The sequence below is a fragment of the Cricetulus griseus genome, chromosome 2 (assembly GCF_003668045.3).
Source record: "Cricetulus griseus strain 17A/GY chromosome 2, alternate assembly CriGri-PICRH-1.0, whole genome shotgun sequence".
Lineage (NCBI taxonomy): Eukaryota > Metazoa > Chordata > Mammalia > Rodentia > Cricetidae > Cricetulus > Cricetulus griseus.
Window position 1 is genome coordinate 132,802,962 of NC_048595.1, and position 12,810 is coordinate 132,815,771.

Below are 12,810 nucleotides of genomic sequence, written 5' to 3' on the forward strand. Positions count from 1 at the left end.
CCACCATAATAATAGACTGTCTTAGTTAGGGTTTATATTGCTGTAGAGAGACAGCAGGACCACGGCAACTCTAGGAAAACACTTAATTGAGGTGGCGCACTTACAGTTCAAGGTCCAGTCCATTATCATCATGGTAAAACATGCAGTGTGCAGGCAGACATGGTGCTGAAGAAGTAGCTGAGAGTCCTACATCTTGTAGACACCAGGAGTTGTCTGAGTGTCTCACAGAGCGTGAGCTGGGAGTCCTCAAAGCCCACCCCCCCAGTGACACTATTCTTCCAACAAAGCCATACATAATAAACCCATACCTCTTAATACTGCAGCTCCTTTTGGGGGCCATTTTCTTTCAGACCACCACATGGACTAAACCTCTAAAACTGTAAGTCTCCCCAATTAAATATTTTCCCTGAATGGAGGCCTAGAGAGGCCATTGTGGAAAGCTGTGAAGGTGAAGCCTGAATTGTTGTGGAGACCTCAAGGTATTGTAGATACCAGAGCCGTGGGATACCCACTGAGGAAAACTGCTAGTAAGGAGTGGAACCAGCCCAAGAGAAAAGTATGTTGCAGTCAACAAAGCTGAAAGGAGTTGGAGTTCTGAAAAGCATTTTGACACCAGACATTAAGATGCAGAGTTTGGAGTTTGCCCACATGATTTCTAGTCTTGCTTTGTTCCAGTATTTCCTCACTATGCTCCCTCTCCTAAGTTTTGGGACGGTAATATATATCCTGTCTCAGTATATGTTAGAAGTATGTGGTCTGTTTGTTGATTTTATAGATTAGTTAAGAGGTTGCAGCAATCTCAGAAGAGACTTTGAATTTTTAAACATTACTGAGACTGTGATAGACTATGGGGACTTAGGAAGTTGGACTAAATGCACTTTACTTTATGATATTGTTATAACCAGTGGGGCCAGGGAGTGGAATGTCGTAGTTTTGAATGAAGTTGGCCTCCTTAAGCTGGTAAGGAGTAGCACTATTAGGAGCTGTAGTCTTGTTGGAACAGATATGGCCTTGATGGAGGAAGTGTGTACTGCAGAAGTGGGCCTTGAGATCTGCTATACTCAAGCTATAGCCAATGTGGACCGACTCCTTTGGCTGCCTACGGATCAAGACGTAGAACTCTCAGTTCCTTTTTCAATACTATGTCTGCCTGCATGCTGTCTTGTCCTACCATGATAATGAACTAAAGCTCTGAAACTGTGAGCCACCCCAATTAAATGCTTTCCTTTATAAGAGTTGCTGTGGTCATGGTGTTTCTTCACAGCAACAGAAACTCAAAGAAAGCTTCATGTTTGCTGTTTAACCTTTAATTGTCAGTTACCATTTAGTTCTTGGCCCTATAGAATTGTTAATAGTTCTGTCACAGGTATAGTCCAGTCACATTGTGGTAGTGGGTTCCGGGTGCAAAGGAAAAGTTAGCTCAGTTTCTTCTCCCTGTCTCTCATGAGTTCACCGTCCTTCTACCATGTTATGACACAGCAGAGGCCCCCTCTACATGCCTGCATCATACTCTTGGACTTCCCAGCCTGAGTACTAAGTTACTCAGTCTATGGTGGTTTTTAATGGCACCCAAAATTAAACTGATTTCCTATTTAGTTATAACTTTTCTATTATTTTTATTGTATATGGTAAATGAGTGCATGAATAAGTGTGTGCAGGATGCATAGGCCAGAGGACAAAGAGTTACACTGCTCTCACTGAACCTGGAGCTTGCCAGTTCGACGCCAGGCTAACAGCCAGAAGTCCCAGCAATCCTGTATGTGTATCCTCCAGCGCTAAGGTTAAAGCCTGTGTGACCATGCTTGGCTTCTTGTAGGGGTAAAGGGCTCTTAACTCAGGTCCTCAAACTGATGTAGCAAGTGGTCTTATCCACTGAGCCATTTCCCTAGCTACATTTTCTATTATTTTGGTAAAAATGAAAACAAAACATAGCCACGTTACATCAAGAAGTAACTTTATCCCAAGGGAATTTACCAGAAGATATATTTGACATGAATTCATGTATTGGTAAGTGATGCACATACTGTGCCATTCACAGCAACACAACTGCTCACAATTTTCACCCAGCTGCTAACTTACCTTACATCACCTCTATGAAAAAGAGACTAGAGAGTATTCTTGAAGATGGCTTTCTAGGAAATGTATGAATGGGGCAAAGGATGTCAAAATGCAGCACAAAGCCGCAATGAGCCCTGAGTCTGCTTTGGAAAAGTTGATCAAGCACAGTTTAAAGTGAAGACTTGTAAAATCCTTAAAAGACTTAAAAGTTTTAATGGCCTTTTAAAAAACATCCATCATAAACAGAAAATGAGTAGACTGAGCCAGTGGGAACACTTTCTGAATACATGCATGTGAGAAATCATGTTTATGCATGGCATGACCGTTCACATATGTGGTTACAGAGAAATGAAAGTCAATTTGGTGATTTTCATTTTAGATTGCCATTTTAAGAATGAATGGCATTTGTTCAAATAGAGGTACAACAAGGAAAAATAAATATTTGAATATAAACAGCATGGAATGAAGTTGAGTGCTGAAACTAAGAGTTATATAAAATGACAAACTAAGAGTTATATAAAATGACAATTTAGAAGTTGTAAATGCTCTTATACAAACTGCAGGTAATATATGGATTAATTTGCCAGAATCACAGCCCTTATAAATAACATATCTATAAAAACCTGATCAAGTTGAGTCATTTAAAGAAAAACTATTTTAAAAGAAAATAATTCTGGTAAGCTGGAATATAAAACTGTTAAAGACCAAATGGCAGAAAGATGGCTGACAGAGGCCTGATAAAAACATGAAGGGCTTGCAGTTCTGAGGTCCCTCTGGAGCTAAGCAAGCCAGTGAGCCCTGCTTCAGAGCCAGAGAAGCCCCTCTGCTACAGTTTAACATGCACCGAGAATCTGTAAGCCATTTCTGTGCTGGCTCCCTTTGTATGCCAAAGAAAAGTCCTGAAAACCACTGTGACATCTTCCCAAACACAGAGAACTGAGACATGTGAAAAAATAATGGTTTCAAAAGAGAGGTAAAAGAACAAAAAGAAAAAAATCTGTATTGGTCTTTTCTATTGATAACTGATTTGTTACTAATAAGTCATGCTGTGGAGCCCAGGTTCTTGAACTGTGGGCCATGGCCCCATAAGCAGTCATGTACTGACTGAAAAACCTGACACCAGTAAAAGGTTTCTAATGTCTAATGCACAATGGGCAGTAATTAATTCAAAACCAACTGTGTAATGAATCTGAGGTGTTTCTGGTGGGGCTTACCCATATTATATCACTCAACTTCACTGAGGCCTTGGCTCTGAGGACACACCCAGTGCAGTAGTTCAGTCCTAACTACACAGCCGCCATGTCATGCAACACCAATAAACACTCACGCCTGAATACCTCAGCTCAACTCAGGTTACTTTATGTATTATGAATTACAGCCATTTTACTACACAGACTAGCTTTTTCTGAGAAGCCGGCAGAAAACAAAACCACAGGTGGCAGCAGAGGGACTCAGTAACACTGACAGGAATGCTGACTGGTGCTGACATCCGCTTAAGAATATGTGACAAATACACAATTCTAAATGTTAAATTGTTAGTGATGATTGGCCACTTCACAGACAGGCAAAGTATTTGACATCCATAGTTTCAGGCAAACATTACAGAATCTATTCCAAAAATATGGTGGTCAAGAAGCAGTATGTTTTGAAGGGTAAAATTGAGATAACTCTATTCTTCAAAACAAACATTAAATCCACACTATCGAAAAATAGCAGTTAGGAAAGGGTATTGTTTCTGTGTATTCTTTTTCTTTTTAAATGTTCTATCAGGTTTTATGCTTAACATAATACATTCTGGACTTAGGAAACAGTACATTATTGAAATGAAAATGGAATTTTGATTAATAAATAATTCACACTATATGTTTAAAGAAAACAAAAATATCATTTTTAAAAGGCAAAAATATCTAAAAAAAAAAATCAATGCACAGGGCCATAGCAAGAATAAAAATGATCTCTCCCAATTATGCCATTAGATAGAAGAAATGGATTTCTCAATTATTTGCTTTTCTTTGTTGTTTTGAAAGGTATTCTACTGTGAACTGGCTGGCCTGGAACTCTCTATGAAGGCAGGCTGGCTTCTGATGGCCCTTTTGCCTCTGCCTCTCAAGCACTGGGATGATGTGCCACCATGCTTAGTCAACAATTGCAAATTTTGATCTTAAATGTTTGGTCCTCACAACTTTAATGGACAAAGCCATCTCAGTCACTTCGTCAGCTTATACTGACCTAGTTATGTAGATTCTGGGATGACCTATCAAGATTGTGTCTGGACTTAGTGTGAGCTCTAGGAGAGTGAGGCCTGTGACCTGAGTTTTTGCACAGAGAACTGAGAAGGCAGCTGAAGCCTTGGTTGCTGCTTTAAAGCTGACAAAACTAGTAGTTGTCAAACAGCACCAGAGTTCTTGAGAAGGATATATATGTGTGTGTGTGTATATATATATATATATATATATTATATATATATATATATATATTCAGTAAAAGAAAGGCCAAACCTGACCAAGTTGTGTGCAAATAGTTCACAGTGGAAAGAAGAAATTTCAAAAGGCAAAGCTGTCTTATCTACAAATATCTTTCCACTGGTTGATTGTACACTTTTAAAACTGAGTAAGCCCCTTGTTTTTCATGAAGACTCATGTGAAAACAGTTTTGTATAATGCATCATTGAATCATGAAAAGGGACAAATACAGAGTCACAGGTACAAATTTAGTACTACTTGTCTTAAGGAGCCCTCTCAGTCATAAATACAGGCTTTGGCTTACAAAATATTTACTATAAACAGTATAGCAACCTGCAAACCACATCATCCTATAATTATTCACTCACTCTGACAACATTTAAAAATGCCATTTTCATTATAGAAAGTAGACAACAAACCAACAAATCCCTGCTTTTCCCACATCAAATTCAATTCCAAATAGCACTCTTAAAATTTCTATAAATCACTAACAATCACTGAATTTATTGATCAGAGATGGACTTGCTACTGTCCTCTTCAAAAAATATAAAATGTATACTTTAAACAGATAAAACACATATAAAAAGTTGGGTTTATATGAGGAACACTGGGAGTGAAATGCACATAAAGTAGATATATCATTCTGTGGAAGAGATGGCATTGCTCCACACAGCTTATGAATCCTGAAGTTTTCCTGGCTCCTTCTATTTCGCAGCTGGGTTTTTGGGAGGAAGGAGTTTGTATGTGTTGAAGTAGCCCACCACCTGCTGGGGAATCTCTGCCAAGACACACTGAGCAAGTGCTTCTTTTGGAGCCTTGAGGAAAAACAAAATCACAGTTATTACCAACTGTAGACTTACTGGCTTGCTTGTTTGTTTGTCTCGTGTAGCTCAAGCTGGCCTTGAACTCACTATGCAGTCGAGGAAGACCCTGATCTCTCCATTCTCTTGACTCTCCCTACCAAGTGCTAGAAGTGCAGGTATACACAACCACATTTGGCTGATATACTGGCTGCTTGATAAAAGGCTAGAGATAACTCAACAATCATTAAATGTAGTAATTCCAACCTCTAGGCTTGTACCTTAGGAATAGTCCACATAATATGGGAAACGTAATCCATGTTATTTATAATTGCCATCATTATCATTGCTTATGTGTCAAGTTCTTTGGTGCTGGCTGTTTCATATTTGATAATTCTGCTGTTGTTATGGCTCTTATTTTTTGAGGCAGGGTGTCACTATGTAGCCCTGCCTGGCTTGGAAATCGCTATGTAGACCAAGCTGGCCTTAAACTTACAGAAATCTGCCTGCCTCTGTTCCCCAGGTGACCTTGATATCCTTTCTATCTCTGTTTGCTGACTGCTGAGACTATAGGTGTATGCTAACATGCATGGCCTATTTTTTTTAATGTATCTTTAACTTCTCCTTTTTTTTTAAAGTTATGTTAAAAGACTGTTCTACTTGTGCCTAAAGACTTTATGTCAGTCATCCAGCCCACTGTAGGTGAACAAGCCATAAGAAACAAGCCAATAATCAACATTCTTGTAGCCTCTGCTTCAGTTTCTGCCTCCAGGTCCTCCCTGCATGATGGATTGTGATATGGAAATGTAAGCAAAATAACCTTTCTTCCCCGTGTTTCTACAACTCATAGTTCTTATCACTGCAATACAACTCCTAACTAACACAGCATGCAAATTCATCCTCTCTGCTTGACTGTGGATATACTGTGACCAGCTACCTCAGACTCTTTCTGCCATGCCTTTCCCACCAAAATGGACTAAGAGCCAAAGGAAAGATTTCCTTCTTCAAGCTGCCTTTGCCAGTAATTTCACAACTATGAGGAAAGTAATATAAAAGTAACAAAAATCTTAGCATATTCGTAATATAATTTTAAGTTTATCATACTATTATAGCAAAAGCACAAAAGATACAAAAATGCCCAATCAAATCAAACTTCTCACATGCAAAAGCATCTTGAAGGTCTGGGTTTAAGTCAGAAGGAATGGTACTCACATTCTGGAATTGTCTGAAAGGCACAAACTGAACAATATCTCTTATGGCCACCTCTCCTGATGGGGAGCGGAGACTTCCCCCATCACCATCCAGAAACTCCATGGCACTGAAGTCAGCTCCCCCAACTCCCACAATGATGATAGACATGGGCAGCTTGGAAGCATTGACGATAGCATGTCTGGTTTCATCAAGGTCTGTGATAACGCCATCAGTGATAATCAAGAGCACAAAGTATTGCTGCCAAAAAAAGTAAACACGTCTACTAAGCAAGTGAAGGTCAAACAGTGAAAGGAGTTATTGAGGTTAATGAGTCATGGGTCTCACTCATTTTCATTGCCAGCCTGTATCTAGGATACCATCTGCTTAAAATACTCTGTAATTCTCTGATGACAAGGATCAACTCTTGTAGAATCTGAAGATTCATTAGAAGTGCAACACACCAAAGAACAGGTTGGAAAAATACACAGAAGACATCTAAATGTCAAAGACAAACCTTTCAAGTAAGCAGAGGAATAGACATTCATTAAACTGAACCACTAAACATGTCAAAGACTGGAGCAAGGGAGCAAATGAGAACTCCATTCTCAACAGATCCAAAACTCATTCAGAAGAATTATCTATCCAACTAAAACACATGCTTTAAAAAAAAAAGAAAAAAAAATTGTCTTGTTTGATAGTTTCCAGAGTAGTAAAATATCATATAAAGTTGTGATTTCATTTTTTGGGCCAGCTAAGTCTAGGATAGGAATGTTTTCTCTGACCCAGGCACTGTTCACTTTACATGAATTATCTTGTTCAACTTTTTCAACACCTACACAACAGGGCTCCCATGATCCCTGTCCCTGCTTCTATTACAGCTTGAGAGATTTGGTACCCTACAACTGACAGGTATTGGTCAGCTAATTCAAACCTCTGTAGTATAGTAAGTGAGATAATATCAGCAACTGATTAAAGTGTTCAAATGCCTTCCATGAAGTATGTTTCTAAAGGATAAGTAATAGCCCTTCCTGCCCTTGGTAGAATCTAAGCAAATTACTTCCAAAGCCAGAGAAAAGACTCATAATTGCAAGCATTATTTTGTTTTGATATTGCTCCCAAACTAATGCTAATTATACCATCACTTCTTTCTCTTGACTTAGTATCCTGACAAACTCAATAAAGTGTATGACAAGCAGGAAGAAGTACCAACCACACCCTTCCTGCTCCTGAACCTAGAGCACTTACAGATGCTGTCTGCTGCTGTGTGGCTGCAGCTGCAAACCTGGCCACGTGATTTATAATTGGAGAAAAATTAGTTGGTCCATAGAGTCTTATCTGAGGAAGACAGGTCCGATAAGCCTCTATAATGCCTTGGATTCCTAGATCAAAGAAAGTAGTATTAAAAATCCTCAAATATAATTTGTTAATCCACACTACTGGGAAGCACAATTATATACATATCAGGTCTGGTAAATGATGGGATATTATCCTAGCTCTAGGGAGGTGGAAAGTATCAAAATCACCTTGACTATATATAGTGAGTCCCTATCACAACTACAGAACAAAAGGAAACAACAAAAAGTGCCTTGACTAGGGAAGAATTCCACATTCAAGTGTTCTTCAGTGTTATACTTCATAATAAATAGCTACAAACAGCCTCTCCAAGCAGAAAGCATGCATTTTTATCACAGTTGGGACTTATACTCATGTGTAACTTTGATGTTTTTGATGAAAAAGGTGCAGCATCTTACAACTATTAAGCAGAAAGAAAATAATTAGTAAGATGAACTCATTTGCACACGTAATCAAAGTTCTATAAAAATATAAGGTTATAAGGCTGATTAATTCTAGTTAATTAGGTGATATAAGTAAAGGTCAGACATGGTATAGTGGACAGCATTAGTTTTATTCACATAGGTTATTTCTTGTATTTTTGCTATGGAAACTAAACAGTTGGGTCTGCCAGTCTTAGGAATAACAAGTTGGATAGGGCTATATATGACTCAATGTATGTAAGTGTGCAGGACCCCAGCGTTTATACAGATGCTTTAAGAGCTACTGCCTGCTTTCTCTAGCTCTTGTACTCTTTTTCTGAGTCACAGGAGCAGCAGGTAAAGAGCTGGTCCTTCAGGCTGAGTTCCAGACTAAGAAACTTGGGAGAGCTGGGTGAGGTGATACATCTACAGTTCCAAGTACTCAGGAAACTGAGGTAGGAAGATGCCAAATTTATAGCCTGAACTACACTGCAACACACTATCTTATAAAACACAAACTAAAAAAGAAACATGGATAACATGTGATCTAGCTACAAGTCAAATATTTCTGTTAAAACAGCATGGCCTGAGCTGGGCGTTTTGGTGGTGCACACCTTTAATCCTAGCACTCAGGAGGCAGGTGGATCTCTGTGAGTTCGAGGCCAGCCTGGTCCCCAGAGCGAGTGCCAGGATAGGCTCCAAAGCTACAGAGAGAAACCCTGTTTCACAAAACCAAACCAAACCAAACCAAACAAAAAACAGCGTGGCCTGGTGAGCTGGCTAGTATCCTGGTGGAAATGCAGTCTACAAATGAGTATCCTAGGTATGAATGTGTTGATTCTGTCCTCAATTATGCTACAAATCTTAAAAGAATGCCCTGCACTGCTTTGAAACCACAGAAACTTATCTATGGTGAATTTTAAGGGAAGTTTTATTTTCTTCCTTTAGTGTGTTTTACATTTTTATTCACTTGTGACTTGTGGGTAAGGTATATGTGTGTGGTGACTTGTGGGTAAGGTATATGTGTGTGGTGTATATGTATGGAACACACAACTGAATGTGCAGGTATGCATGTTTGTACACACCACACAGACACCAGAACAAGGTGTCAGGTGTCCTCCTCCAAGGCTCTCCATCTTTTGCCTTAAAACAGGGAATTATATAAACCATTTTGGTTAGGCTGGCTAGCCAGTATACTCTCAAGATCTACCTGTCTGTGCCCTCCAGTGGGGTTATAGTAATGTGCTTTTTACATGGGTGGCTGGGATTTGAACTCAGGTCATCATGTTTGTACGGGACATGTTCATATTCACTGACTTATCTCCTCAGCCCTGTAGAAGAATTTTCAACCAAAACAGGTCTCTTACTTTCGATCAAGGACAAGAATGAAACACCAATTCTCTCCTCTTAAAATTTAAGAGTTCCAAAAAAACCCTCATTTTGGTCATATTGAACTTAAGAAACAAGTATACTTGAGCAACCTGTGAGAACAATTCACGCATAGATGGGATTTCACATGTATAAACTGATGGTGTAATTAGGAGTTAGTCTAGCAGTAATAACAATAATATTAACCATAGCTAGCAACATCAGTAACTGCACTGGAATACACCGTAAAAAAACAGCATGTAATTTCAGCAACAATAGTTGTGTGGTTTGAAAAAGAATGGCCCCATAGGCTCACAGATTTGAATGCTTGGTCACGAGGGAGTGGTGCTATCTGAAAGGATTAGGAGCGTGGCCTTGTGGGAGGAAGTCCATTACTGGGGTGGGCTTTGAGGTTTCAGAAGCCCATGCCCAGCCCAGAGTCTCTCTTTCCCCTCAGCCTGAGGATCCAGATGTAGAACTCTCAGCTACCATGTCTACTTGCATGCCACTATGCTCCCCATAATGGACTAAACTGTGAAACTCTATGCAAACCCCAATGAAATGCTTTCTTTTGTAAGAGTTGTCATGGTCACGGTGTCGATTCACAGCAATAGAACACAGATAAAGACAAAAGTATTTTCCCCATTTGTATTATTATGCTTGCTTTGTACCCTGAAGGTTTTAACAATTTACTCTCCTGACAAATATAAAGTCTTCAACTACTCACCTAAAACTGCACTATACTGAAATCCTTCCTTGCATTAAAGCAATAAATCAAATGTTAATTCTAGGGAACTAGGCTCAATGATATCTTTTAAAAAAAAGGAATTTAACTTTGGTGTCTTAAAATAAGGCCGTACTTTTTCTAAATAGCATATCTTTGATCCATAACCAAATTGGTTGTTTTTCCAGGCTTGATGAGCAGACCAAGGATGGGTTCACACTTATAGAGCAATAAACTTCTACAATGAGTTGTCATATGACATAAGTCATCTATATTCCAAAACAATTCCAATTTCAGATAAGCATCGAGAACATTTATTTTATTTTTAACAAATGGTTTTATAAACTTTATCATTAAAAACTTAAATAAAATCAGACACCAAGATGAACACACTAACAAAAGCACATCTTTAAAATAAATTGAATTACAAATATCTAGACATAAAAGAGGTCACAACCATGCACCAAAAGTGTCTCAAAGGAGTACTGAATTAATTAGTACAGAAAAGGCATCTTAGGGCCAGGTGGTGGTGGCTCATGCCTTTAATCCCAGCACTTGGGAGGCAGAGGCAGGTGGATCTCTGTGAGTTCGAGACCAGCCTGGTCTACAAGAGCTAGTTCCAGGACAGCCTCCAAAGCCACAGAGAAACCCTGTCTCAAAACTCCCCCGGAAAAAAAAAAAAAAGGCATCTTAGAATGAAGAAGAAAATGTTTAAGAAAACTGCCCCCATAAGTGGCCCTGTGATCTTCCAACTTGTGATTATTTACAAAGAAAAGGAAAGAATACCTTTGTCTCTAGAAGCTATGCACTTTGTAGATGCTAAAAGGGACCCTCTGCAGGATATCAATTTAGATCCTAGAATTTTAAGTAGTGTCTCCAACCCTACATCTACCTTTCCTGCCCCCATTCAGTCTTACATAATTTAGTAGGAGTCTTGGCATTTCAGGTTGGTTGTTCAATCTGATCTTTCAAATTATTTTTAAAGAGGAAGCACTTGTGCATCTGAAGTATAAAGTAAAACATGAAATGAAAGACAAGCACCAGCTTCCTGCTGTCTACAGAGCTGTGTTAGGAGCTCAGCTCTGTTCTTGTCATCATCCTATCTACTGAGTGAATACTGTGCAAGCAGCAAGGAATGTGAAGACTGACACTTTGCACTGGAGAAGACTGATTGCTTCTCTGAAAGTTCTCTCCAGTCTTCAACACTGAACTCCTCATTTATGGAGTTTATTTTATAGTCAATTTATATGTGAAAAGGCCTTTACTTTTATGATTTTTAGTGGCTTACTCTTCATCATCATAATACTGATTTGCCTCACAATTCTCTTTACCACTGTAGTCACCAACCTGGGGCGATTTTTCTACTATACTCAACAGAAAGTTAAATTTGTTAAAACCTGAAAGTTAGAGATGAACTGAGCAGCTCTAACCTGAAAGAAAAAGACAGGAATGAGTTAAGTGGTCTTCATGTCTGGCTTTTTGGCTTTACTTACCATTACAGTAGGGATTAGATGGGTTGAAGTTCATTGGAAATTCATGAGAAACCTATCAAAAGAAGAAGAAGAAAAAAAAGGCTGATGAGGCCTGTTTTCCTAGTCCAGAATAAAACTTTGAAAGGTGATTTCCTGTCAGCTCAACCCTTTTCAGGCCTGAGTGGATGGTGGACACAGATGGATCCACCCTGAGACTTCTTGGTCTGGGGGAGTAAATCAACCAGAAGCCTGCCTAACAACTCTAGTGCAAGGCATGCAAGAGACATAAAGCAACAGCTTCACACCATGCCTCACAGCTGGGGGAGGCAGGACTCAACCAAGAACCCATGAGACCCAACCAAGATCTGTGGCAGCAGGCAGTCGGGCACCATTATGATGAGCAAGTACAGGGTGGGGAAATGGAAGAGAGAGAGGGAGAGAGGGAGGGAGACACAGACAGAGAGAGAGAGAGGGAGAGGGAGACACAAACAGAGAGAGGGAGAGCGAGAGTGAGAGCGAGAGTGAGAGCGAGAGTGAGAGCGAGAGGGAGAGGGAGAGGGAGAGGGAGAGGGAGAGGGAGAGGGAGAGGGAGAGGGAGAGGGAGAGGGAGAAGGAGAGGCAGAACAGGTCATGTGCTGGGGAGAGAGCCAGATCTAAAGAGGTGACAGTGGTGAGGAACAGGCTAATGTGAATGGCCTGCTAGCCACCTGAGTTCAAGGTAACATCTGGGCCTCAGCTAGACCCAAGGGCCAGGTCTTTGTCTAAGGCCCTGAAGCAGTCAAGGGGTCCTGAGTTGATGTCTATGGTTCCTGTTGTCACTGAGACCTGTGTGAAGTCCTTCATTCTGGGCCACCACCTGGAGCCATCCATGTTCGTGTCCAAGGGCCATGCCAATCTGGGTGGCCTTAAGATACTTCCTGGGGCCACGGTGACATCCTGGTCAGGGCTGCTGCCGAGAACCACATCTGGGTCCATGATCCT

The 12,810-nt window shown here is 40.0% G+C and overlaps 1 protein-coding gene across 1 annotated transcript in view; it reads right to left on the reverse strand.

Annotated features, from left to right (window-relative positions):
* Positions 1-2,248: 2,248 nt before the first annotated feature.
* Positions 2,249-12,810, reverse strand: part of Cpne3 (copine 3) — a 49,983-nt gene continuing 39,421 nt past the window's right edge. Inside the window, exons 13-16 of the mRNA XM_027403570.2 lie at positions 11,851-11,902; positions 7,757-7,890; positions 6,533-6,769; positions 2,249-5,335 (exon numbers count right to left, since the gene is read on the reverse strand). Coding sequence (XP_027259371.1) covers positions 5,225-5,335; positions 6,533-6,769; positions 7,757-7,890; positions 11,851-11,902 — 534 coding nt within the window. The 3' untranslated portion in view covers positions 2,249-5,224. The remainder of the gene's footprint in view (positions 5,336-6,532; positions 6,770-7,756; positions 7,891-11,850; positions 11,903-12,810) is intronic.